Source organism: Vombatus ursinus, unplaced genomic scaffold (assembly GCF_900497805.2).
Source record: "Vombatus ursinus unplaced genomic scaffold, bare-nosed wombat genome assembly UNPS02014821.1, whole genome shotgun sequence".
Lineage (NCBI taxonomy): Eukaryota > Metazoa > Chordata > Mammalia > Diprotodontia > Vombatidae > Vombatus > Vombatus ursinus.
Window position 1 is genome coordinate 44491552 of NW_020954599.1, and position 26855 is coordinate 44518406.

The 26855-nt window shown below is 37.2% G+C and overlaps 1 protein-coding gene and 1 long non-coding RNA gene across 9 annotated transcripts in view; one reads left to right on the forward strand and one right to left on the reverse strand.

Annotated features, from left to right (window-relative positions):
• Nucleotides 1–6353: 6353 nt before the first annotated feature.
• Nucleotides 6354–23704, forward strand: LOC114024489. Its single transcript, XR_003566907.1, has 3 exons — nucleotides 6354–6507; nucleotides 23142–23260; nucleotides 23639–23704. It is a non-coding gene; the product is annotated as an uncharacterized LOC114024489 (long non-coding RNA).
• Nucleotides 23705–25123: 1419 nt separating this feature from the next.
• CEP44 (centrosomal protein 44) overlaps nucleotides 25124–26855 on the reverse strand; it is a 57892-nt gene continuing 56160 nt past the window's right edge. For 6 of the 8 annotated variants that reach the window (XM_027837480.1, XM_027837482.1, XM_027837481.1 and 3 more), the window contains 2 exons: nucleotides 26759–26796; nucleotides 25124–26153 (listed from right to left, as the gene is read on the reverse strand). In XM_027837480.1, coding sequence (XP_027693281.1) covers nucleotides 26105–26153; nucleotides 26759–26796 — 87 coding nt within the window. In that variant the 3' untranslated portion in view covers nucleotides 25124–26104. The remainder of the gene's footprint in view (nucleotides 26154–26758; nucleotides 26797–26855) is intronic. The other 2 variants (XR_003566906.1, XR_003566905.1) reach the window with 1 other exon arrangement.

Consider the following 26855-nt stretch of genomic DNA (forward strand, 5'->3'; position numbering starts at 1 on the left):
ATATTGGATGATAAAGAACTATGAATAACTTAGCTATTCTCATACAATGATCCACGACAATCTCAAAGGACTAATGATGAAGCATACCAGCAGCCTCCAGAGAATGAACTGATACTGTCTGAATACAGATTGAAAGTATGCTATCTCTCTCTGTCTCTGTCTCTGTCTCTGTCTCTCTCTCTTTCTCTCTCTCTTCCTTTCCCTTCCCTTCCCAACTCACAACTTTAAAAAAAAAAGTTAAGGAAATTGTTTCTTTGCAAAGAATCTAGTGTGACCAGAACTGAGAAGACAAAAATGTAGATAAAATGAATGAAAATGGAAAGAACAATAACAACAAAAAGAAATGAAACACTGTGTAGTTATCATGATGGAGCTTGGTCCCAAAGAAGAATTGAAAAAAATATATCTCATTCTCTTCAATGGCAGAGGGAGGGGAATGTGGGTATGGATTATTGTATGTACTATGAAGCCCAATATGTTAGTTTTGCAGAAATGCTTTAAAAAAAAAAAAAGACATCTTTGTTACAAGAGGATTGCTCATTGGATGGGGGAAGGAAAGGATATATTTGTAAATAAATGTGACAAAAAACAAAATGAAAGAAAAACAAGGTTAAAATTATTTCAGAAACAGGAAACTCCTGGAATTTCTCTCATAAAGCCTATGGAAATATTCTTCATTGAACTTAAGAATTACTTTAGCATCTTACAGAATCTTATTCTGATTCATGCCTTGAAGGTGATCCTGACTTCTCAAAGGCTATGGTTATGGAGCTCACTCTCTAGTATGACCTACCAAACTTGCAAGGTTTTGCAGAGGTGTCTGGCAACAGATTGTACAATTGTTGTTGGACCCAGCCTAGCAAAATTGATAGGCTTTTCACCTAACCATCAGATGGTGATTTTTTTTTAATTCTAATTTTTTTTTCTTTTTTCCAAAGCAGTTTATGAAAAATGCCTACAAGAGGTGTGTAGGCATTAAGATCTTTACCCATCAAGGTAGAACCCACACTGATGAAACTTCCTACTTGTACGAACTTGGGCAACTCACTTAAACTGTCTGCCTCAGGAGACAGAGCCAAGATGGTAGAGAAAAAACAATGACTTGCCTGACCTCTCCCCAAAACCTCTCCAAACACCTTAAATAATGCCATAAAACAATTTCTGCAATGGCAGAACCCACAAAAGAATGGGGTGAAATATTTTCCACTCAAAGACAACTGAGAAGGTCAGCAGGAAAGGTCTGTTGCACCTGGGTGAGAGTGGAGCACAATCCAGCACAGGCTGCACCAGTGCAGACCAGGCCCCAGCAAACCAGGAGCAGGCCTTGGGAGCCACTGAATCAGCCTCTGTAGTGGCTGCTTCTGGAGCTCTCAGTCCACAGACAGTAAGGGGGTCGAACAACTGGTCAGAAGGAGAATACAAAGGTCTCTTTGCTAGCACTGGGAGCCGGACTCTGTTGCTTTCCCCATACTCAAATCTGGGTTGCAGTCCTGGGTTGCAGTCCCAGAGTGAAAAAGGGCACTATCACATAAGAGTTTGCAGCTGCAGGGGAACAGGGATACTCATCACAATTCCAGGTCAGGAAAGAGAGCTTGTGGTCACTCATGAGAACAAGACAGGAGAGTAGTAAGCACACTTCTCCTTGGATCATACCACCTTGGAAGAATTGAAAACGTACAGACCACCAGAATTAGCTCTGAAAAAAACTGCACAAAAAATCCTGAAACTTGGGACAGTGCTTCCTATACTCCAAGAGCAGAGCCCCGCTTTATCAAAGGGCTAAAAGTCAAGAAATAGACTGGAAAAATGAGCAAACAATAGAAAAAAATTCTGGTCATAGAAAATTGACTGTGGTGACAAGGAAGATCAAAAAACGTACTCAGAGGAAGATAGCAAAGTCAAAGTTCCAACATCCAAAGCCTCCAAGAAAAACATGAATTGGTTTCAGGTGATAAAAGAGCTCAAAAAGGATTTTGAAAATCAAGTAAAAGAAGTAGAAGAAAAGTTGGGAAGAGAAATGAGAGTGATGCAAGAAAATCATGAAAAAAAGAGTCACTGGCTTGGTGAAGGAGAGATAAAAAAAAATACTGAGAAAAAATACTGAAGAAAATAACACCTTAAAAAACAGACTAGGCCAAATGGTGAAAGGGGGAGGGGGAAGTCAATGAGGAGAAGAATGCCTTGAAAAACAGAATTGACCAAATGGAAGATAAGTCACAAAAATTTACTGAAGAAAAAAACTTCTTTAAAAGTAAAATTGGCAAAATGGAATAAGAGATCCAAAAGCTCACTGAAGAAAATAATTGCTTAAAAATTAGAATTGAGGAAGATGGCAGAGTAAAAGCAATAACTTGTTTGAGCTCTCCTACAAATCCCTCCAAAAACCTGTAAAAAATGACCCTAAGGAGAAGCTAGGTGGCTCAGTGGATAGAGCTCTGGCCTTGAGTTCAAATCTGGCCTCAGACATTTGACACTTACTAGCTGTGTGACCCTGGGCAAGTCATTTAACCCCAATTGTCTCACCAAAAAGCAAAAAAAAAAAAAAAAAAAAAAAGACCCTCAACAAATTCTAGAGTCCCACTTTTAGAACTCACAAAAAGATAGAGTGAAACAAATTTCCAGCCCAAGACAACCAAGACAACTAATTTTTAAGGAATTATTTTCTTCAGTGAGCTTTTGGACTTCCTTTTCCATTTGGCCAGTTCTGTTTTTTTAAGGTATTCTTCTCCTCAATGCTTTTTGGACCTCTTTTACCATCTGGCCTAGTCTGGTTTTTAGTGTGTAATATTCTTCAGTATTTTTGGGGGTCTCCTTTAGCGAGCTGCTGACTATGTTTTTCATGATTTTCTTGCATCATTCTCATTTCTTTTCTCAATTTTTCCTCTACTTCTCTTACTTGATTTTCAAAATCCTTTTTGAGCTCTTCCATTGCCTGAGACCAATTCATATTTTTCTTGGAGGCTTTGGGTATAGGAGCTTTGACTTTGTTGTCTTCTTCTAAGTGTGTATTTTCATCTTCCTTGTCACCATAGTCACTTTCTATAGTTAGAGGGTTTTTCCCCCATTGTTTGCTCATTTTCCTAGCCTATTACTTGACTCTCAACTCTTTGTTAAAGTAGGGCTCTGCTTCTAGGACGGAGGGCACAATGTACCCAGCTTCAGGAATTTTGTGCAGCTGTTTTCAGAGATACTTCTAGAGACCTGTAAGTTTTCAATTCTAAGGTGGCATGATCTAAGAAGTGTTTACTACTCTCCTGGCCTGTGCTTTGGTATGTGAGTGACCATAAGCACTCTTTTCTGCCCTAGAATTGTGAGGAGGGTTCCCTCTTCTACTGTTGCTGCAAGCTCTACTATGCTAGTGCTACTCTTCACCCTGGGACTGCCACCTTGGTCTGCAATCCAGATCTGAGTATGGGCAAAGCAAAAGAGTCCTGCCTCAGTGCTACCAAAAAGACCCCTGTAATCTCCCTCTGATGAGTTGTTCAATGCCCTTACCATATTGTAGGCTGAGAGCTCCAGAAGCAGCTACTGCCACTGCCACTGACGATTCGGTCACTTCCACGGCCTGCTCCTGGTCTTCTGTGGCCTGGGCTATGCTGGCATGGCCCGGGCTGAACTGCACTCCACTCTCAAGCAGGTGCAACAGACCTTTTCTCCCAATCTTCCAAGTTGTCTTGGGCTGGAAATTTGTTTCACTCCATCTTTTTGTGGGTTCTGCTGCTCTAGAATTTGTTTAGAGTCATTTTTAAAGGTATTTGGAGGGGTTTGGGGGAGAGCTCAGGCAAGTCCCTGACTTTACTCCACCATCTTGGCTCAGGATTGAAATAGAGGACTTTCAAGCATTCTTAATGAAAAGACCAGAGCTGAATAGAAAATTTGGCTTTCAAATATAAGACTCAAGAGAAGCCTATAAAGGTAAATAGGAAAGAGAAATCATAAGGGACTTAATAAGGTTAAACTGTTTACATTCCTACATAGGAAGATGATACTTGTAACTCATAAAACCTTTCTCATTATTAGGGCAGTTAGAAGGAAAATATATTGAGAGAAGGCACAACCTGAATTAAATATGAAGGAATATCTAAAAAAATAAAATTAAGGATTGAGAAAGTGGAATGCACTGGGAGAAAGGGAAAAGAGGAGATAGAATGAAATAAATTATCTCACATAAAAGAGGCAAGAAAAAGCTTTTGCAGTGGAGGGAAAGATGGGGGAGGGGGAGGGAGGAGTGAGTGAACTCTACTATCAGAATTGGCTCAGAGAGGGAATAACATACACATTCAATTGGGTAGAGAAAACTACCTTACTCTACAGGAAAAACAGGAGGGGAAAGGGATAAGAGAAAGGAGAGGTGATATATGGGAGGACAGATTGAGGGAGGGGTTAGTGAAAAGCAAAACACTTTTGAGGAGAAATGGTGAAAGGAGAGAGAGAAAAGAATAAATGGGGAAGGGGGGTCAGAAATAGGATGGAGAGAAATACATTTAGCAATCATAATTGTGAAAAAAATTTGAAGCAAGTTTCTCATAAAGGCCTCATTTCTCAAACATGTAGAGAACTGAGTCTACTGTATAAAAATAAGTCATTCACCAATTGATAAATGATCAAAAGATATGAAGTTTTCAGATGAAGTAATCAAAGCTATCTATAGGCATACGAAAAAATGCTCTAAATCACTATTGATTGGAGAAATGGAAATTAAAACAATTCTGAGGTACTACCTCCTACCTATTAGATTGACTAATAGGACAGAAAAGGAAAATGACAAATGTTAGGGATGTAGGAAAAAAATGAGACATTAACACACTGTTAGAGTTATGACCTAATTCAACCATTTGGACAATTTGGAACTATGTGGAAAGGGTTGGAAAACCATGCATACCCTTTGACCTAACAATACAACTTCTAGGTCTGTATCCAAAAATAGATAAAAAAGCAAAAAGGAAAAGGATCTATATGTACAAAAATATTTATAGCAACTCTTTTCTGACAAAGAATTAGAAATTGAGTAGATGCCCATTAATTGGAGAATGGCTGAACAAATTGTCGTATGTGATTATGATGGACTACTATTGTACTATAAGAAATGATGAACAGGATGTGCTCAGAAAAATCTGGAAAGACTTACATGAGCTGATGCAAAGTAAAATGTATTGTGTACAAAGTGACAGCAATATGGTAAGCTGATCAGCTGTGAATGACTTAGCTATTCTCAGCAATGCAATGATCCAAGACAACTCTGAAAGACTTGTGATGAAAAATGCTATCCATCCCCAGAGAAAGAACTGATGATGTCTGAATACAGATTGAAGCATACTGCTTTTACTTTATTTTTCTCAAGTTTTGTTTTTTTTTTTTCCTGGGGGGGAATCTACGTTTTCTTTCACTCCATGACTAATATAGAAATATGTTTTGCATGACTACACATATATAACCTATATCAAATTACTTGCCTTCTCAATGAAGGGGGTGGGAAGGGAGGAAGGGAGAGAATTTAGAACTTAAAGTTTTAAAAATGAATGTTAAAAGTTATTTTTACATGTAATTGGGGAAAAAGGAAATACTAAATTAAAAAAAACTGTCTGGCTCAGTTTCCCCATCCGTAAAATGGGAATAATAATAATAGAATCTTCTTCCCAGGAGGTTGTGAGGATAAAATGAGACCTTTGTAAAATGCTTTGCAATATTTATATTGTTTGTCTATGCAATGTATGTTTGTTTTGTGCAGCTATACTTCTTTGTTAGAGGGAAGAACTTTTCTTGTTTTTTTATTTTTATTTGGGGAGATTTGAGGCAAGAGCAAAGCAGCAGGGCAGTGCTTACATTTTTAAAAGGGAAAAAAAGATAGGAAAGAATGTTGATGAATCATTTAAAAAATAAACAGAAGATAGCAAAAGGAAGTTCAGAAGGGGACATAGACATGAAGAGAAATTTTGGAACTCTTGAGGTAAATTTGAATTATACCACAAAAAATAAACAAAACATAAAACCAAACCCACTAAGCTTTTCATGGTAGAAAAAACATTGAGCATGACAGAAGTTGAGTTTCATTGCAAACTTTTTTGTTTATAAATGTTTACAAACTTGTTTTGCAAATTGTTGTTTTTCATTGTCTATTGAAATATTCATATTCATTGATGCATATGAAGTTCATAATAAATTTTTTTTAAAAAAACTTTTAATACCCCAAATGTGAAGCCACTGGATAATTAAAAGAAAGATTGGCTGGAGTCAGATTGTAATGGCTTTAAAAGCCAGGCTGAGAATGTTATTGGTTTCTTGAAAGAGGCAGTGGCATGATCATACTTGTGCTTGAGTACTGTGAGTTTTTCAGTAGTGTGGAGGGAAGATTGGAGAGGGGAAAGACAGGAAAACCAAACAGAAACCTATTGCAGCTGTCCGTGTAAGAGGAGATGAGAGCCTGACCCAGGATAGAGGAATGAAGGAGAAGGATGTAAGAGACAATTTGCAGAGGTAGAATGAACGACATGAGGACTGACTGGAGAGGTGAGGGTGAAGGGTTGAAGATGACGCCAAGGTTTCAAACATGGGTGATCAAAAGAATGTTAGTGTTCTCCATACAGAGCAATTAGGGAAATGGGTGGTTTTAAGCAGGCAAGATAATGAATTTCATTCTGAACATGTGCCATTTGAGATGCCAATAGATGATGTCCAAAAGGCAGTTGATAGTGTAGGGATGGAGCTCCATAAAATAAGGAAGACAAATATATAGACAAATGTATATGACATAAGAGAGAATGTGGTAGTAATAAATTAAATATGTAGACAAAATGAAAAGTGACCATGGGATAAGTATTCTGTTGTTATAACACTTAAAATGCATGGCAACTTTAAAGCCCAAATTTGCTGAATTATAGCACATTTCACATCAGTGCACATGCTATATATGTGAACTTCTATGTGTTCCATAACACTTTTTGGATCCCCATTAGCCTTAAATGCCTGCATACAGCCCAGAGTAAAAGTAATTGCTGTGCAAAAAGTAGAGTCCAAACAAGTTTGAAATGGAAAATAAGATAGGTAAACTTGGATCAACAGGACTAGGATCTATGATCTTTTTAAAAAGTGCATCTCAGGTATAATGCTTGAGGACAAGAATAACATCTGCATATTGATTTCTGTCCACATACATAACACATCCTCTCATAAACATTGGTTATTAAAGATACAAATTTTGAGGGTTAGTTAGTCATATGTCTAGAGATCTTTAGTTGCTTTACTCAGAAAACTTCTTGTGTTCTCCAGACATGTGGTGCCAAGGGCAATGATGGAGAGAAAAAAGATATTAGCAAATCTTTGCTTCAAAACTATGATTCCCAGTTACTCGGTCTCCACTAATCTCAAATTGGATTGTTTAACTTGGGCTGGGCTGAACCTTCCCTTTTCGTTACTAGGTTGGGTGGGAGGGAAATCCTGGCAAAGAAAAGAAATCATAAATATCACAAGAGTCTTGCTCATGAGAACAAATGGCTTCCAAAAGTTTTAGCCACGTGGTATTGATGAAACAGATAAAGTTATCCATTCTTTAAAGCAAGTCCTCTGGCATTTTGAGTGACTATACTTGAAGAGAAATGTACTTCTTTAAGAAATATTAATTCTGTCAGAAGTTTCATTCATTTAAGCTAGTCTCAGTCTGTTGTACTTTAGCTGAAGAACATATATACATAAATAGAAAACAAAAATATATTTTGTATATAGTCAATTTGTTAAAAGATATTAAAGAAACATAGTGGATTTAACATGTATAATATATTTCCACAGAAAGATTATGTATTATTATATGCACAATGTATAATAACATATTATAAAAGATATAATATTATATAAAATTATATAAATTACATGTTGTAATATTACATATAACATAAAATAGATTATAAATAATACATAGTATATTTTCATGTTAAACCCACTGTTCTAATATTATATGTTAAATATATATGTAAATAATATAAAATGTTTCCAAGATAAGTCCACTATGCTTTTAATTAAATGAAAGGAAAGTGATAGCCGGTTATAAAAATAATGTAAAAGAAAGTATGAGTATGGTCACCCCTGAGCTTTGATGGCATTTATGACTTCAATTTTCTACTATAAGAAGCAGAAGAATAGAAGCTAAGGACCAAAGAACTACAAAAGGAGGTAAAAACAAAGTAAGCCCAATTTAATTTGGGGATTGGCAGCTTTTTACCTTTCGTCACTGGCCACAGCCTTCCTTTGGGGCCTCCTCATGCATGCCTCTCTTTCCTCACACTCCACAAACTGGCCTTATTTTTCCCTCTGTTCTTTTACACTGGCTGTCTCCAGTGCCTGGGATAAATTCCTTCAGTTCTGCCTCTTAGGATTCCTTCTTTTATTTAAAACTCAGATCAAGTTTTCTCTAGATAAAGCCTTTTCTGACAATCCCACCTACTAGTATTCTCTCACACTAAACTACCAATATTTGTTTTGCATGTATTCTACATACTCATATATACATTCACATTCACATATATATCTGTATGTATATGTATATGTATGTGTATGTGTATATGTATATGTATATGTATATGTATAGATACAGGCTGCCTCCTCTAACAGAATGCAAGTTCTTTCAGGACAGACTTGTATGAAGGGAGGCAGAGGAATGTGAGCAGAACCAGGTGAACAATTTGTACAATGGTTCCAACTTTGATTAAATCCCATGTGACTTCTCCCTCTAATTGAATTACTCCTCCATTTAAGGAGGTTGCCCAGGCCAGTCAGGTCTTGTTCTCCAGGCTACATCTCAGACTGTGGCCCTGGGCCAGTATTTTCATTCCTCCCCTTCCCCTCGTTCTTCTTCCTCTGTCCACATTTTTGGGGCTTGGGGGCCAGATTTTTTTCTCTTCCCTATGTATTTATTCTGTCATGTTTTCCTCAAAAAACTGGAACAGTTAACTCTTCTGTCTCATGTAGTTTTTATTTATGATCTCTTGAAATATAGGTCTAGAAAACCAGGCTTTGATAAAGCCCATTGTGATTCAAATAGAGGTACTTGACTATGCCTTTAAACCCAAATCCCTCTGGCTTTCACTGATTGGCTAATAAGTTCCAACCCAAACTTCACTTGTTCGGTGTTTGGGTTTTGATGGCTCAAAGTGAGTGTAAATAGCAACTGGGTCTGTTGTGGCCAGAAACTTTTGAGGGTATTCCCATCCCAGAATGATTCTTTTGGAAGGCAAACCTTTTTTTTTGCCTCTATTCTTACCTAGCTTTTGATTATTCAGGCAAACTGCGACCTGAAAAGACCTTAGCTTAAAAAGGCCGAGGTCTTCCACTGTATCCGTGACCACCTGATGACTCGGAGGAAAGAGGCTAATGACTTTGCACAGCTCTGCTTCACTTAAATCCAATTCACTTACAAGTCAAGACATCACCTTCCTGATGTCATTGGTTCTCTTTGAGCACTAGAAGAAACAATTCCCCTCGTTCAACTCTCTTTGAAACTTGTCTTCCACTATCAGAATGTAAGCTTCTCAATTCTTTCTGCTTGTATGTGTATCTTCAGTGCTTAGCACAGACCAACATACCTCTCACTTTTAATATGTAGAATAAGACATACATTTTTAGAAATGGCTATTATTGAGGTTTAGGGGTGTAGGGGTGCTGGGACCCCAAAATCACGATATGCGAGACCTGCCCTAAAGAATTTGACCCAAGCCTTCTTTCAGCCAAAGACAAGGTTTATTAAAGATGAATCACATAGACCAGACTCTTAAGGAATCTGAACATTTGTAATGCTCATAAGGATGAGCTGGCATGAGGAAGTCTCAGCCTCTAAATGGCAGCCAAGATGGATCTTGTATACAGCCAAGTAGTTTGGGGTGACTAGAGGAGGGGCTAGGAGGAGGATCTTGAAGTTGGGGTGACTGGGGGAAGGGTCCTGGTGAGAATCCTGATGGGAACGTCTGGGAGGTTGAGTGGGGTCTGGATAAGATCAAGGATAGGAAAACTAACCCCAGAACTATTAGGCCAGTAATAGACAATGGAGGGCTAGACTTAATTAGAGTAACAAAGAACTGGGATATAGGGCCTAGGCAATAAGGAAGAGCCAGCTGATAGGCATAGGAATAAGAATGACTTTAGGGGACTGCTAGACTTCCTTGACCAGGTTTAAATGTTCAAATAGGGTTCAAGGGTTTTCTGGGGCCCACAGACAAATGAGACCCAAATTCTTTCCTGGGGTGAGGGGCAAAGGTCTCGGCCTGAGCTCACACCCCATCGGCTATGAGATTTAGGACTATCTGGGAACCCCAGAATGTCAGGGTACAAGGTGGAGTTGCCTGGAATGAATTCACACACTCAAACTCTCTTCTAGTCAAGTAGCAAAGTTTATTGTAATGCCAAGAGTAGTGGGCAAAGTTCCTAGCAAACCTGCAAATTGAGGATTAGGCTGATGCTTATATATAAAAGGGACAGTGAAAGGACCTGGGTGGGATGAAGGAGTGGTTATGATGGGGTTGAGATCTGGGCCCCAGAATGGAAAAACCCTGGACTTTCCCAGGTGGTCAAATCTCTGGCATTCCTATAATCCTATCAACTGGCCTTTCATTGTGGCTATGCCCCATCTCCCCTCCATTGCCTTGCCTGCCTCTCCATTTCCCTGGAATTCTATTACCTCATAGACTACTTGGCCACTCCTAGATCCTTCCCACGGTTCTGTATTTAAGGTCCATCTTGTCACTATTAAAATGCTCAGATTCTTATAATCTAGCCAATAGTTTACTAATGTTCAGACTGTTTAAGAGTCTGCCCAATATGATGGATGTTCTAATAAACCTTGTTTTTGGCTGAAAGAAGGCTTGGGTTGAATTCTTTCGGGTAGTGATTTTGGGGTCCCAGGGCCCCTGAACCCCTAAACCGCATCAGTTAGTCTGGGGTGAGCCTAGTGTAACAGTGTCAAGTAAGCAAATTACGTGATCTAGGTGGGCTAGGGTGGGCCAGGTGCCTTGGGTGGAGGCACTAGTGATCTAGGCTGCTGAAATGTATGGGGAAATTCAGGAACTGGGTTGCTTTCAAAGACATGGTCTTTTCCTTTTTGGGGTCCAGGTCCCATCACCCCATCAGCTACTCTGTGGATGTGTTTTGCTTACCTATACTAACTTACAATTGATCATATTTAACACATTATCCTGGCAAATATTTCAGTTTGTTTATTTTTCTTTGGGAAAAATAAATTACTTCATTAAGTGAGTGGAGTAACTTTGAATCAGGTAGAAGTGTGTTTTATCTTAAGGTGAGAATTAAGTTTCCTCTTAAATATAATATCACAGTTTCAAAGACCCAAAGAATTTTATGAAGAACACTTATGGCAGGAGGGGTTAGTGGGCAGAACAAATTATACACATCTAAGAAGAGTAATTGTTGAGGTTTAGGGGTGCTGAGACCCCAAAATAACAATACACAGGGCCTGCCCTAATGAATTCGACCCAAGCCTTTTTTCAGCCAAAGACAAGGTTTATTAAAGTTTCACCATGCTGACCAGACTCTTAAGGGAGCTGAACATTTGTGACGCTTGTATGGACAAGGGGGCTAGATTGAATCTGAGCCATTGGCCAGATTGAAACTGAACCTTGGCTAGATTTTAATGGAGACACTATGGATCTTATATACAGAAATACTGTGGGAGGGATTTAGGAGTGGCCAAGTAGTGGGGTGACTGGAGGTCCAATGCCTAGACCAAGAGAATGGGGTGTAGATAGGATCAAGGAGTGGAAGTCTAGGGTGGGGCCAGGTGCAGACAATGAAAGGGCAGTTAATTACCTGGTAAGGGTCGATGCCTCAGGCAAATGCCTGAGAATTGACCCAGTGGGAAAATTAAAGGAGAGTTGGGGGGGGCAGTTTCCAGAGCCTATGCCCTGTTCTTCCCCCCCCTCAAACAAATGGGACCCAAATTCTTTTGGGGTAAGGGGCAAAGGTCTTGGCTTGGGCTCATACCCCCTTATAATGAGCAATGTATGTGTGGAGAAGCAAAGGATAGAGGAGTCTTTGCTGGCTCCAAATAGTATGTCTGCCACATAAACCTTTAATTAAGGTGACAGAAAAACAAAAGTGTATATAATAGGGAATTATAGCCTGTCAACCTTCAGAGGTCAGTCTAAGAAAGACAAACAGGATTAGGTTGTATCAATGTTTATTTCTCTCAAAGTGGACAGCATGCATGCATCCATGCATGGGAGCCAGTTTAGAACAGAGCTCCCTTTGGGTTTAGGGTACACAGTTCATATACCCTTTCAACAGGGGTTGATGTCATTCCATCATCATTTCACCCCAGGACTCTCTATACCCGACCACTCCCAGCCATACCAGACCACTCTCAGCCTTGGGCTATCTAGACAAAAGAATCTGTCTCCACCCAAGTTTGAGTAGAGCACAATGGACTTTCCTACCTTAGATTAAATTACCAGCAAACTTGGGTGGGGGCTGACCTAGATAAAGAGAATCAATGTAATCTCATTATCAGAAAGTCCTTCAAAAGAAAAACTGAATTTAAAATAAAGACTTTGAAAGAAGGAGGCTTGGGAAAGCTCTTAATCTCTAAGTTATTGGTTATTAATAATCATTTTTCACATTAATAAACATGCATTGAATTATGGTGACTAAGAGGCTGGATGCTACAAATAGGTGGGTCTGCATTCATGTGCATTTGATAAAAATTCAGACCATGATCCAGCTCACAGAGCTGAGGCTTCAAATTTCTAGTTCAGCACACATTGCTTGGAAGGGTTATAAAGATTATGGCATTCAGAGCTACTGCTGTTCTAGGCCTGAGGAAAAACATGGCTAGTAGACAGTCAAGTTTTTCTTATTAGGAATAAGGGCCCCTAGAGCCTTTTTCGTAATTCACTAATTATTGTTGTTGTTTTTGTTCAGTCTTTTCAATTGTGTCCCTATTTGAGGTTTTCTCGGCAAAGATAGTAGTAGTTTGCCATTTCCTTCTTTAGCTCATTTTACAGATGAGGACCTGAGGCAAACAGGGTGAATTGCCCAGGGTCTCACAGCTAGCAAGTGTCTGAGGCAGGATTTGAACTTATGAAAATGAATCTTTCTGATTCCAAGCACCACCTAACTGCTCCTTAAGATTAATAGCTGGGTTAAATAATAATTATTATAATTATAATAGCTGGTATTTATCTAGCACATTAAAGTTTGAAAAGTGCTTTATAAATATCATTTCATTTGATCCTCACAATCATCCTGGGAAATAGGTGCTATTATTATCTCCATTTTACAAACGATGAAATTGAGGCTGATAGAGGTTAGGTGACTTACCCAGGGTCACGCTGTTAGCTTCTGAGACTGGATTTGAAGTTAGGTCTTCCTGACTTGAAATCTAGCACTTTATCCACCATCCTTTTTAGCTGCTATTCTATACATTAATACACATTTATTGCTAAGCACTAGCTAGGGAATGCTTAGATTGAGTGAGATCTGTAACAAAAACATCTTCTAATAGAGAATATACTAATATTAATCATGCAAGGAATAGCAGATAAGAATGAATGAATGGACAAAAACAATCCTTATGGAACTTAGAGGGAGTGGCTGAAATGGTTATGATACTTTATGCATTGAAATTACAAAAATGTAAATAGTCATTAAAGCAAAATTTAGATGGTTGCAATAGTGTCCAATAGTAAGCTTAAAATAAAACATTTAATTTCCTTTAAAGCAAATTAATACATTTTTTTTTTCTTCTGCTTCTTCCAGCTAGAAGTAATGGCATGATATCTAGAGTAATGGTGTCTGATGGCTACTCAAATTGCACAGATTCAGTGACAATCTCCCAGGGAAATTAAGCATATAAGTACACCTTCACCTAAGAGCAAGATCATGGGAACTGTGTATTTGGATAACTTGTAGGATTTTAGACCCAAAAGGAACTTCTTCTAATACTCTCATTTTTTTATATTGAAATTTTTCCTTTTTATGATCACAAACTTGATAAAAAGCAAAACATATGAACATTTCTCTAAACAAAAATCATAAAAATGAGAAACGCATGTGAAACTATGAATCTCTACTACATACAATTTGTTTTTGTTTGTGTATTTCAAATTTAACATGATAGCTCCAACATGGCCATGTCTGTGTAGGTTTTCTTCCCATCAGCACCTTCATTTTTGTTGAGTCAGGGACATGAAGCGAGCTGTCAAAAACCACACCAACTAATTAGTGACAGAGCTAGAAGAGCAACTTCACATGAATACACAAGTGCTTCCTAAGCAGCTTGGTGGCATAATAGATAGAGTACTGGACTTGGAGTCAGAAAGACCTGAATTCAACTCCTGCTTCAGACATTTACTGGATATGGGACCCTGGGCAAGCCATTTAACCTGTCTCAGTCTCCACATCTATAAAATGGGAATAATAATAATAAGGCCTACCTCTTAGAGTTTGTTATCAATGTTAACTGTTATTATTACTATGTATAGAGTACTAGCCTAGACACTGGATGAGAAAAAGTTTTGTTAAGATGTGATCTGTACACTTACAGAATTTATGGTCAAGTAGAGGCATAACACCAACATAAAGAATGATAATTCCAAATATTATGTGATAAAACACATCAGAGTGCTATAAAAGGTCCGAAGAGGCATGTTATTACCAATAGGCTATCAGAGAAAGCTTCCTAAAGGAGACGACAGTAGAGTTGGTCTTTAAAGTATGGGTAGGTGTGGGCATGATGATGCGTGCCTAAAATCCCCACTTGTGTTCAGGAGTTCTGAGCTGCAGTGAGTTAAGCCAATAGGGTGTCCTGTGCCCACACTAAGTCCAGTAGAAATACGGTGAGACCTGACAGGTGGAGTGAACTGGATTAGGCTGGAGATAGAGCAAATCAAAGCTCCCCTGTCAATCATGAGATTAGGCCCCATGAGAAGCCACTGCAATCCTGACCTAGGCAAAATAGGGAGATCTACTCTCAGACAAAAAAAAAAGGATAGGAATTCAAAAGGTCAAAAACAAGTCTGATTTTAAGTCTAGTATTCATCTAACTACACCATACTGGATTTTTTTTTTAATATGGGAGAATTTACACACCAATTACACTTTGACAATAGTGTATTTTTTTTTTTTTTGCAATGTACTTTGTGTATTTCAAGGATTCATGATTTCAACAGAGATCTTTATACCTTATAGATCTTCATGAATTGATGTGGTGGGAAAAAATAATCACCTGGTGACCAACCTTCCCATGGCAGCTCCTCTGAACTGAACTAGTCTGATCTCATCAGAATGAGAGACAGACAGTCAATCAGCTTGGTAGGATATACATTCCTTGAGATTGTTATTGGTGTTCAGCCAATTTCAGTTGTGTCCAACTCTCTGTGACCCCATTTGGGGGTTTTCCTGGTAAAGATATTGGAATGGTTTGCCATTCCCTTCTCCAGCTCATTTTGTAGATGAGGAAACTGAGGCAAAAAGGGCTAAATGATTTGCCCAGGGTCACATGGCTAGGAAATGTCTGAAGCCAGATTTGAAGCCAGAAAGATAAGTCTTCCTGACTCCAGGCCTGGAACCCTAACTACTGTACTACCTAGCTGCTCCTTGAGATTAGAGACTGTTTAATTGTTTAAATTTGTATCCCCAATGCCTAGCACAGTTCCTTGAATATGTAAAGCACTTGATTATTAAAAGCACTATTGTTTGAGTGGTAGGATCTGCCAAGATTATGCTATATTGGCATAGCCTTTGAGAATATAGAGTCACAACCACACAACTATTTAGTGGAGAGATATGAAACTTAGGGCTCAAATGAGATTTATTAAGGAAAAAAAAGTATGCATTAGGGCTAAAATTAGATATATTTCCAAATCTGCAGTAGAAGTCAATAGGTAAACTTGATTCTATAAACATCAGCTTTATGCTCATTATTACAGGAATGTACTGAACACAGTAAGGGTTAACCTGTATTTCGCAGTTTCCAAAATATTTTCACATTGTCTCATTTGACCATTATAGAAACAAATTGTGTATATGCCACCTATACCATATAATTATAGTCATTAAAAAAGGCCTCTCCTAATTTCCCACCAGTTCTAGGGAACAGTAGGGAATGACACCGATTGTGCTGTATTCCTCCCTCCCAAGATTGCAAGGAGCTACTGTGGGCATGGAGGAAACATTACCATATTGTTTAGTCCCAAAGTTCTGAAGGCTAGTTTGTATTTTAAGATAAAGATCTGACCATTAATTTTTTTTAGTCAATTTGTGATTTAGTCAATTTAAGTGATTTGCCCAGGGTCACACACCATTAGTGTTTTTGAGGCTATTTTATATATCCATAAATGCTAAAACACCTAGGGACATGTTATTGAATGGGATTTTCTAAAAAATCTTAGTCTGACTCTAAACAAACTAATAACTTACAATGATAATGAAAGTAGTTGAGAGTTGTTTTGTGTTTAAATATGTGATGATGATGTTCAAGTATGTTGCATCCCCAATAAAGCATGAGAAAAAAAAATGAACTTCAAGTGTAGTTGAAGTAATTCACATAATACAAAAGTTTCCACCCCTTACATTAGGACCTGGTAGCTCTCCAAGGTTCTAGCTGCCATCATAGTCCCTCTCTACCCATCTTAACCCTGACCTTCCTCTCCTTCCCACACACTTTTAATTTCCTCAAAGTTTTCTCTGATTGAGGCAGGGGGGAAAAAGGGAGAGAGACTGTTGGAAGAGAGTGCTTCCATTCATGTGTCTTACCTCATAAAGTTTCAGTGAAACCTGTGTAATTGAAATTCTAAGAAAGAAACAAACATAAAACTACTTGGCTTATTACCCACAGTGTGTCAAGAAAAGAGACATTTGCAGTGGGAGCAATAACCCAATCCCTACTCCTATACAAGTTAGGCCAGGTTTTCCTTCTATCGTCAAAACTTGATTGGCTCAAGAGACTAAAGGCTCATACTGTTGAAGTGACCTTCTGGTTACCTGAATACAAAATAGCTACACGGATCTCCAGGCATGGTCTAGTTATTCTCAACACAGGCAAGGAAGCTTTGCTTAGCTAAATCAGTTCAGAATGTCTTTAATGCATATCTTATTGAATACCCTCCTCCTGCTATAGCTAAGTAAATCTCCTTTTGGTAACTGTCGAATGCTCTACTAGAATCTCATTTTGTTCCAATATGCAGTAGAAACTACCACTAGCCTGAGTCAGGCCTAGACCAAAACACAGCTAACGTTTTAAGTATTGTTCCTCATAGCTTCAGTTTTCTCCTGGATACCACTCTTCTTTGTGGTGTTCCATTTGTTTTGCTCTATTATATAAAGTTTTATCTAGACATTTCCCTCTGTTGCCCCCTGCCTCCAAATTCAGTTTATAACCCTCCTGATCAGGTCAGTAAATTTGTTAAACAAAGTTTTTGGTTTGTTTGTTTGTTTTTTTACTTCATAAGTCCATTGTTCCTATAGAATAAACCATGGCCTGCAAATCCAAATTTTGTTTTGTTTTTTTGATACCATCTACATAGACAGGTGTTCACTCCCAACTTTTAACTAGCAGGATTAAATCCTTCCCTATACTCATAAATCTGCCCATGTCCTACCTATGACTTGGATTTCACTAGCAATACTTACAATCGTTGCGCAAGTCTTTCAATGAAGTGAAAGGATTCAATATACTTTGGGGGAATTTTTTTGTCCTTTGTTTCATAGTATCCATACAACAAATTTGGGCAAATGTATACATAGCAATGGTAAGTATATTTCCCACTTGCAAACACACAATTCACAGTATTGACTTTCATCCCCCTTCACAACCTTGCAATCTTTTTCTTTCTCAGTTTCTTCCTGGCCCATTTCTTTTGCCCTTTTTAGTAACTCTTCAGACTCTCTTAAGCATGGTTATAAAGAAACATTCCTCAAATCCTTTCATTTTCTTTGCAGTAGGGGAAGGCCAACTTGTATTTATAATCCTGAATACAGTCAGACAGGGAGCTAAACAGAGCATATACCCAACAGGATACTGGTACACACAGTTCCCATCTTTCCTTACCTAGTGGATCTCAACTTGAATTGCACATTGTGGTTTTCTTAAAATTCCTCCTGTTAATTGACATGACAAATTGCTTATTTGCTGAATCCTTCTGCCACTAGGTTCCTGGGACAATCTTAAAGCATGAAGAGAGGAACCCTAAACATCAAGGATACTACAATACAGAAATCAAATAGGCCAATGACTGCTAGAACCAATTGAGCATGAAGTCAAAGATATGTATTGATAAAACTCACTTGGGTCACCTGTAAGATCTCTTGGCAAAGGAGATCTATTTCACTCTTACCTACCTTTAATCTGCTTCCTGCTTTTACCTATCCTTACAGAAACAGTTGACTGAGCAGCCAGAATTTAGAACTATTATCTCTATGCAGTTATTTTGAGTTCACTGTTATTCGCTTGAGACTCTATTAAAACCCACATAGAAGGGGAGGAGATGTAAATTATCAAAGTTTTGTAAGCCCAATTTGTATTTTTTTCTTCCTACTGCAAATCACCTGGGGGAAGTTCAGAAATACACATTTAATAGAGATCAGGGTTTAGAAACTTGTTTCAGTAACTGTACAGAGTCAGAGACAGTCCCTAGCAACATATTTCTCGTAGATTCAAGCCAGTATAGCTACAAAGGTGAGTGAGTGAACTTAAGTGGATAGCCATTTTTCAATTCCCTCTGGAAGGTAGCATGCACTAGGCTTTTTAAGCCTTTCAGGAAAGCCATTCTCGAGGAGCAAGTTACTATGAAGTTCTGTGTATGTGACAGTACAGGAAATTCCTCATGCATGCCAGATAGAGGCCTAGATTCAGTTTACCTTGTTTGCCAGTGCCACCTGGTAGTAATCACAAAATTAGCACAGTTAATGTTGCTATGTGAAAGAATTATGCAAAAGCAAAAGTAATTAAGTGAAAAATAGGAGTCAGAAGTGGGTACCATAGACACTACTGCTATGTCACTTGACCAACCCATGACCTCACCCTGTTAAATCAATTATTGGAAGTTGCCAGAAAGAGAAAAATTGCCTTACCTCTTACCCCCGTGCACAGCAGGAGAGGGGAATGATATTGAATAGGATGCACAAGGTATCAAATCCTTTCACACTGACAAGAAATAGGAAAGAAACTACTAAAATACTAATCTCTCCCCTTCATATATAGCCCTTTATAAAATAGTAATTACTGCTGGATTCCTGCTACCCAATAATCTCTTTTGCCAACAAGTAAAACATCTCTGCAAACTTCTCAGCTTTGTATCTAAAATAGGACTCCAGCTACTTTTCAGATGTATTTGAACTTATTCTTCCTCATACATTCCTATGGTCCAGCCTATTTACTGTCCCTCAAATCCAGCTTTCCATTTCTTGTGTCCTTTCCTTCCTATATGTCTAGGATGTGTTGCATCCTTCCTTTCCCTCTTAGAATCCCCTGGAAGGCTCGGCTCATGTACTGTCTCCCACAGAGAGGTTTTCCTGATTTCCCTGGTTATGATTCCCTCCTGCAAATTTCACTGACATACTTACCTATAGCTGTTACGTCTCCCCAGGAGATTGTAAATTCCTTGAGGGCAAGGACGATTTGGTTTTGGTTTTGTATCTCCAGCTAGGACCTATTGTTATATACTTAGCTTGAATTCAGTTCAATCAGCATCTCAACATCTATCACACACAAAGCAGAGTGCTGAGGAATAGAGGGCAAAAAAAAAAAAAATAGGAAAACAATCCTTGCCTTTCAGGTGATTCTTTCTCATTTTGGTTGTCAGTGCAATTGTGTCTCATTACTGGACCGAGTTTCCTAAGGGTAGAGCCTAGGCTTTAAGACTAGTCTCTCCCCTAAGAACTAGTACAACGCACAAAGTAGTTACTTAATAGATGTTTACTAAGCTAAACTGATTGAATCAGCTGATCATATTTTCAAAGGTAAATAAATTACTTTGAAGTTCGATGATCAATAGTTGGACAACTTCAACAAATACTTAAACCCCCCTGAACTTCTCTTTCAGTCTTCTCTTTTGCTTTGACTCAATTGCATTGGCCCTCACCCTATTCCATTTAACTCAGTAATGTTATTTGTGTTTGGGTGCACATACATACAGGAATATTTACAGCAACTTAAATGTATTTGCATGGAGTGAATAGAATTCTCAGTCAATAAGACCAAACTTCAGTTAAAGCTTCTGGAGCATACTCTGTGATCCTGGGCAATCATTTAAACCTTTCAGTGCCTCAGGAAAGCCTCTGAGACATCAAGATGGCGAGAGGTTGGCTATTTGCTTAGGCAGAAGGAATTTTCTCCCTTAGAATTCTCCACAAAGAAAAGATCAAGTCCTCTGTATGTAGAGGCGCACTTTTTTTTTTTTTGAACTTAAGATTTTATATTCTCCATTCTCAATTTGTAAAAGTTGGTTCAATCAGATTTCCCTTAAAGAAAAAAAATATGTTTATAGGCCTCTGGTTGATTTGGAGTTTTTTTGTTTTTCTTTCCCCTGTGGGTCAGTGGCCTATGATAGACAGGATGCTCCCCTGTTCACCCTTAGTCCCTTAAAACTACATTCCCCAAACAAATTAGTAAGGAATAACTGTTCCCCAAATTTCTAAAGCAATTAGACCTTTTTTAGGTTGTTCCTACTTAAAGATATCCTTCTTTCCCAGCTTCCTTCACACTTGACACAGTTTTAGTCATCAAAGAAGCTTATCATTTTCACTAAAAACATATTTAAGGCACAAGTGGCACTGAAAGTTTTCATTTTGTAGTTTAAGAAATTTAAAGCTAAAAAAAATTCTAAAAGCTTTACACACTTCCTTTTCTACGTCGGAGTTTTAAAGAACTGAGACAGAAAAGCCTAGGGACTACTAAAAAGTAAAAATTAAACCTACGTTATTTGAGCTCAAGAAGTGTGGTAGTTTATAAAGTTGACAAGGTTTTCTTTAATGCTTCCCCAAGTGCCTGTCAACCGCATGAGGGACACTATGAGGAAGGGCATTAAACAAAACGGTCCTAAAACCTGCCTATCATTTTAAAAATTAGTATTTTAAAATGCTGGAGTAAACGGCACAACACATACATGATCTGAATAGCATATGGGGCCATTTTCCACCTCAGTAATAACTGTTTTCTTATAAATATCATATTATCTAACTTGAAGTAACTATTCTTTCTAAATCTACCACTGAATATAACTGGATTACATTTCACCTAATTTCCCAAGAGCATAGTACTGATAGAGCAGAAAGTTGCTGCTGCTTTCTTGTTACGGTGATAGCTTTTTCATCCAGCTTAATAAGAAATTCAATCTACTTCAACAATTCCATCCAAGTACGAGTTAAGCCACATGGCCTTTGGTGGTCTTCCTGTTAAGGATTCCATAAGTCTTAAAATCTATAGGTCAATCCAAAGGTAACAATTGACATTTACTAATTTTTAAAATTAAATTTAATCTTTTTTAGCTTTCAATTTTTTATTTTCTTTCCTTTCCTAGACTTCCCCAACTTAATTAAAACAAAACAAAACAAAAAATCCTCACAACACTCACAGCTCAGCAAAACACATTGTTAATGTCCAAAAATGAATGTCTCAATCCTAGATTTAAGTCTTTTACCCCTCCAGTAGGAGAAGGGTGGCACAATTCATCTTTAGTCCTCTGGACTCATAGTTGAGGCAGCCATCCTTTCCCCCTTTCCCCCCACCACAGATGGGACAATAAACAACAACAAAAAAAAATAACAAATCTGAAACATAATGAATGACCATGGGACTATTTTCATCACAGAGGGATAATCTATTTTACGGAAGGACTGAAAATAAGAATTGTCCCGTATCCAGTTAGCTACACTTATTTTATCCCCCTTGCATTGACAAGACATGTGGAAGACAGTTATCCTCTTCTGAATTAAGCCTTCCTTCCTTTTAGGTTCTGTCCTTCAAATAACAAAATGTTAAGAGGTGGAAGGGGCCTCACTGGCTGGCTAGTCCAACATACCTTTGAAAAAGAATGCCTTCTATAATACCCAACTGGTTGTGTTACTTCTCTTGACAGACTGCCAATGAATTTGTCCAAAGGTATTTTTCATTTCAAATTTTATGTCTATCTGAACTTTATTTAGAATTTTAAGGCTATCTTTTGTTTTCATTTCTCTTTCATTTCCAAATATCTTTCTTCTTTTCCCAGCAAGCCCTCCTATGTATAACTTCCCCTAACCCCCAAAAGAGAGAAAAACTTAACAACTCATAGAACAGTAGTCAATGTTCTGTACCCAGTCTGGAACCTTTGCAAAGGAGATGAATTTTCCCATCTTTCCTTCGGGGACAAGCTTGATCATGATAATGGTATTATTTTGTTGTTTTTCATGGCATTATTGTCATTTTTGTGTAATTGCTACCCTGGTTCTCCTTCCTTCACTCAACATCAGATCAGAAGTCTTCCCATATTTTTCCTATTGGTTTGGGTTGTTTTTTATTTTTGGGGGGGGGGGTGAGCTGCACCTGATATTTCATTGGTGTATGGGTGCTCCTGGTGAGAAAGTTTCTCTACCAATACAACTGGATGCCCCACCCACTCCGCAACTTAAGTTTCAAGAAATTATGAAAAGGGACTAGTTCAGAGAAACTTGTAAAGACCATTATGAACAATTGCTGAGTGAGGCAAGTAGAACCAGGAAAACAAGTTATTTAGGAAAAATTTAAAGACAAGCAACTTTGAAAGACTTAACTCTGAGCAACAAAACGACCAATTATGACAACCAAGGAAGAATCCTACCCATCTCTGGCAGCATAGATTAAAGATGCATACTTAGATGTTTTTTAATGAATTTTTGACCATGCTTATTTATGTTTTTTTCTTCTGTTCAAATATGGGGACAAAATGGTGGGAAATACAGAAAATTAAAGCTTAATTGAAAAAAAAAATGCTTTTAAGAGAACTGTGTACTGAGAGGCTGAGACTTGCCCAGGGTTAAGTGGTTAGTACACATCAGAAGGACTTGAACTGAAGGATTCCTGACTCTCTATGTAGTAGGCCATACTCATTAACTTCTTATGATGCGTTGTTATTTTCATTGACAACATAATTTGTTTATCCATATTTGTTTATCCATTCCCCAATCAACAGGTGTCTACTTTGACGCAAGTTCTTGTTACAACAAAAATGCTGAAGACTATGAAATGACCTTCTTTCTGCATTTGACCACACTGGGGCACGTCTTGCAAAGAATCCCAAAGTCAAAAAGTGTGAGTATTTTAGTCACTTTCTTAATTCCAAAATGCTTTACATAATAGTTGGACAAATTCACAATTCTATTAACATCAAGGATACCAATAGTATTAGTGTGCCTAAATTTTTAAAATTTAAGTCTAATTTTTAATTAACAAAAATCTATTTTCTCTTCCTCACTCCCACCCCCACCCCCATATTGGGAAGGGGGCTTTTAAAACAAACATTCTCCCATTGGCCAATCTGAATGATCGCCTCTGTCTGGAGGTGGATAGTATGTTTCATCATGGGTCTTATGGAACCATGGTTAGTCATTGCATTGATTAGACTTTTTAAGTCTTTCAAAATTGTGGTGGTGTTACATAAATTGTTTTTCCTCGTTCTGACTCCAATAGGTGGCACAGTTTGAGTTTGGAGTGAGGAATACTTGAATTCAAATTTGGCCTCAGATGCTGTTTTGTGACTCTGGGTAAGTCACTAAACCATTTCCTTCCTTCCACTCACTTGACTCTGTATCAGGCTTCATAAAAATTTTCCCTTTCATTGATTTCTTAGATGTACCTATCTTTCTGCAAACTCTCTCAAAATTATTTCTACCTTTGTCATCTTTTAATTTGTTGGGTGTGAAATGAAACTTCAATTGTTTTGACTTGAATTTCTCTTACTAGCGATTTAGAACAGTTTTTCATACGGTTAACAGTTTACAATTCTATGGATGTTTGTTCATATTCTTTATTAACTTGTCCATGGTAGAATGAGTCCTAGTCTTATTCATATTTGTTAGTTTCCAATATACATCTTGGATATCAAGTCCTTATCAGACATATTTAAGGTAAAGATTTTTTTTCCCTTTAGCTACTGCTGCCTTCTTTATTTAAGGTGTATGGATTTTGTTAGAGCAAAAGCTTTTTAGTTTCATGTATTAAAAATGATCTGTTTTATCACTGTCTCAATCTTCTGACTAATTTAGAATAATCCCAGTTTTTAACAATTTATGCCAAGTATTTGTTTTTTGAAGCAGTAATGGCTTTTATTTTGGTAAGTTTTTTTTTTTATTCAAGCTTCAAGGGAGGATCCATTCATTCTAGTAATTCCGGAATTTTATTAACAAGTAACCATTCACATTATCTAAGTAACTCATGATTATAAAATTGTGCCACAGGACAAAGACTTCCCTTAAGTAATGATTTCTCTTAGTATACTTAAAGATTTATTCCAATTGCAAAATGTTGTGTTACATGCCCTTTAGGTACAAATTTGTCATTGAAAGTGTTATGTATGTATGGGAGGGCATATTTGATGATGTTATAGCTAAAGTCAAAACTTCATATACAATATTCAATATAAAGCTTAAAATTCTGGTCACTTACTATGTTGTGTGTAGAATTTTTTAAAAAGTGCCAGTTTTCTAATTATCCTTTTCAACCACCACCACCACGACCAAACGGCAACCTAAGTAAAGTGATTCAGAGTCTTGTCTTCTCATGTTCTTCAGACTCTGTAGAACATTAACGGTTTTGCACTAATGTGTGAAAGAGAGAGGAACCACAAGGTGGTGCTATAATTCCATTGTAGAGGCAATTTAAAAGTCAGCCCACAAGTTTGTTCAATTACTAATATTTGCTACTTTTTCAACTATAATTCTTTAGATTAGAAGAATGCAATAATGAACAATTAATACTATTAAAACCAAATATCTGTATTGCTTATAACTCATAAGGCTTGTTGTGAGGAAAGAATTTTTTAACTTTAAACTCCTATATAAATGTGAACAGCTGCTATAATTTCAAACTTTAAGAATTTGTAAGCTCATTGAAAAAAAAATCACACCGGTATAATGCTTTAAGTTAACACTATTTTATTTGACTTTAGTGTCATACAAAACATTTTAAGTTAAAAATTAAAATTCTTAATCATATACATTTGGGGAAAAGAAAATCAAGGAAAAAACTGTTTTCCCCCTTCATAATAAAAGAGTTGTCTTCTCTTGAAGCCTGTTCAGAGCAAACTTGTGTTATGATTTTTTAAAATTGAGAAATTTTTAAATTCCCTTTTTTGTCTTGACTCAAGTTCATGTAGACCTTCCCTCAATATCATCCACATCTACTGAGAAATTTGTAACTTCAAATCATAGTGTTCCCCCTTCCCACCTCAAAAAAAAGAACAAAATCCAAAATTCTGCTTGTGTATCTTTGTAACTCTGGATGGTCTCCATCTGTGTTGCTGGTCTTAAAATGTGTTACTGAATACGACACTAAAACACTCAACACCTTTTTCACAGTAAGACTTCACACAAATACAGAAATACAGGATCACATTGACCTCCACTTTTTCAATGTTAATTGAAAACCTAATGCATCACTACTTTTCTAAATTGAAAAAAAAAAGTTGTTTTTAAAAATAAAAACATTTTCATTCTCAATGTGTACATTTAACTTTTCATTGCAACTTATTTGACTACACAGATGGCAAAATGGTATGCATGTAAATCTCTTGGGTGCAATATGCAAGTCCCTGTTGGAGAATTTCCAACAGGATGTAAACTGTGGTCCTCAAGCCTGCGCTTTAAAAAACATATTCTTAGCACACTGCCAACAAATGTCAACACAAAGACACACCGCTGTAATGACTTCACTCTGCAAAAGAAATCTACTGGAACAACAGGAATATTTTCCTCACAGAAAGCTCAAACACAGTAAAGTAGTGTAATTACAGCTCAAAAGAATTAAATTATTTCTTCAATAATGAATACACCAAATGGAATTCTCAATGTAGCAATATCAATATATATTTAAAACTGTTACAGATAAAACTTAAAATAAACGTCCAGTGTCAAGTCTCAGAAGTCCATGGAGATATTTCTAAGATGAGTTATTTGAATACTTCAACAAGTCAGCTGTTTCTTGAAACCTAAAAAATATTTTTAACATTATTACAACAAAATGGGCTATTTTAGAAACTAAAATTTTCTAAACCCTAAAACAATTTTCTAATGCGTATAGGAGAAGGCAGTTAACTATTAATAAAAAAGGAGCTAAGACCAGGCTACGCAAAGAAAATGAAGAGTCAGTTACAATTCTTTCTTCCATAAAATGTTTATAATCTGACATAAACAATAGAAATGATTTTCATATTAAGAAGACTTCTTCACTCGACATTTTTACAATATTAAAAAAACAAGTCATTTAAAAACACTGACCACAAATATTGTTTAGTGTTTTGTTAACGAAATGATAGATAATGCTCTTACTAACCATCAACTCAAACTGGACTTTTTAATCCCCAGTTAGTTCCATTAACAACCCTTTACATTACTAGTTAGAAACCCAAACAATGACTCATCCCACAAACATATAACTGAAGGTGGATTTATTATCCTCTAGAGTCCTGAGGAAATTCCACACCTGATTGCGAGACCTTTAGTTTGGAACACATATGCACATTCTATAGGTACCTTAGTCTAATATAATTCCCTACAGAGAAATGAATTCTTTCTGCCCTTTTCTATTACTTACATTTTTTTTATCCTTTCTATTTTCTCCATTGTTGTCTCCTGTAATTTAAAAAGCAACAAAGTTAGATGATTCCTCTAAGATAACCAACTTCAAAAAT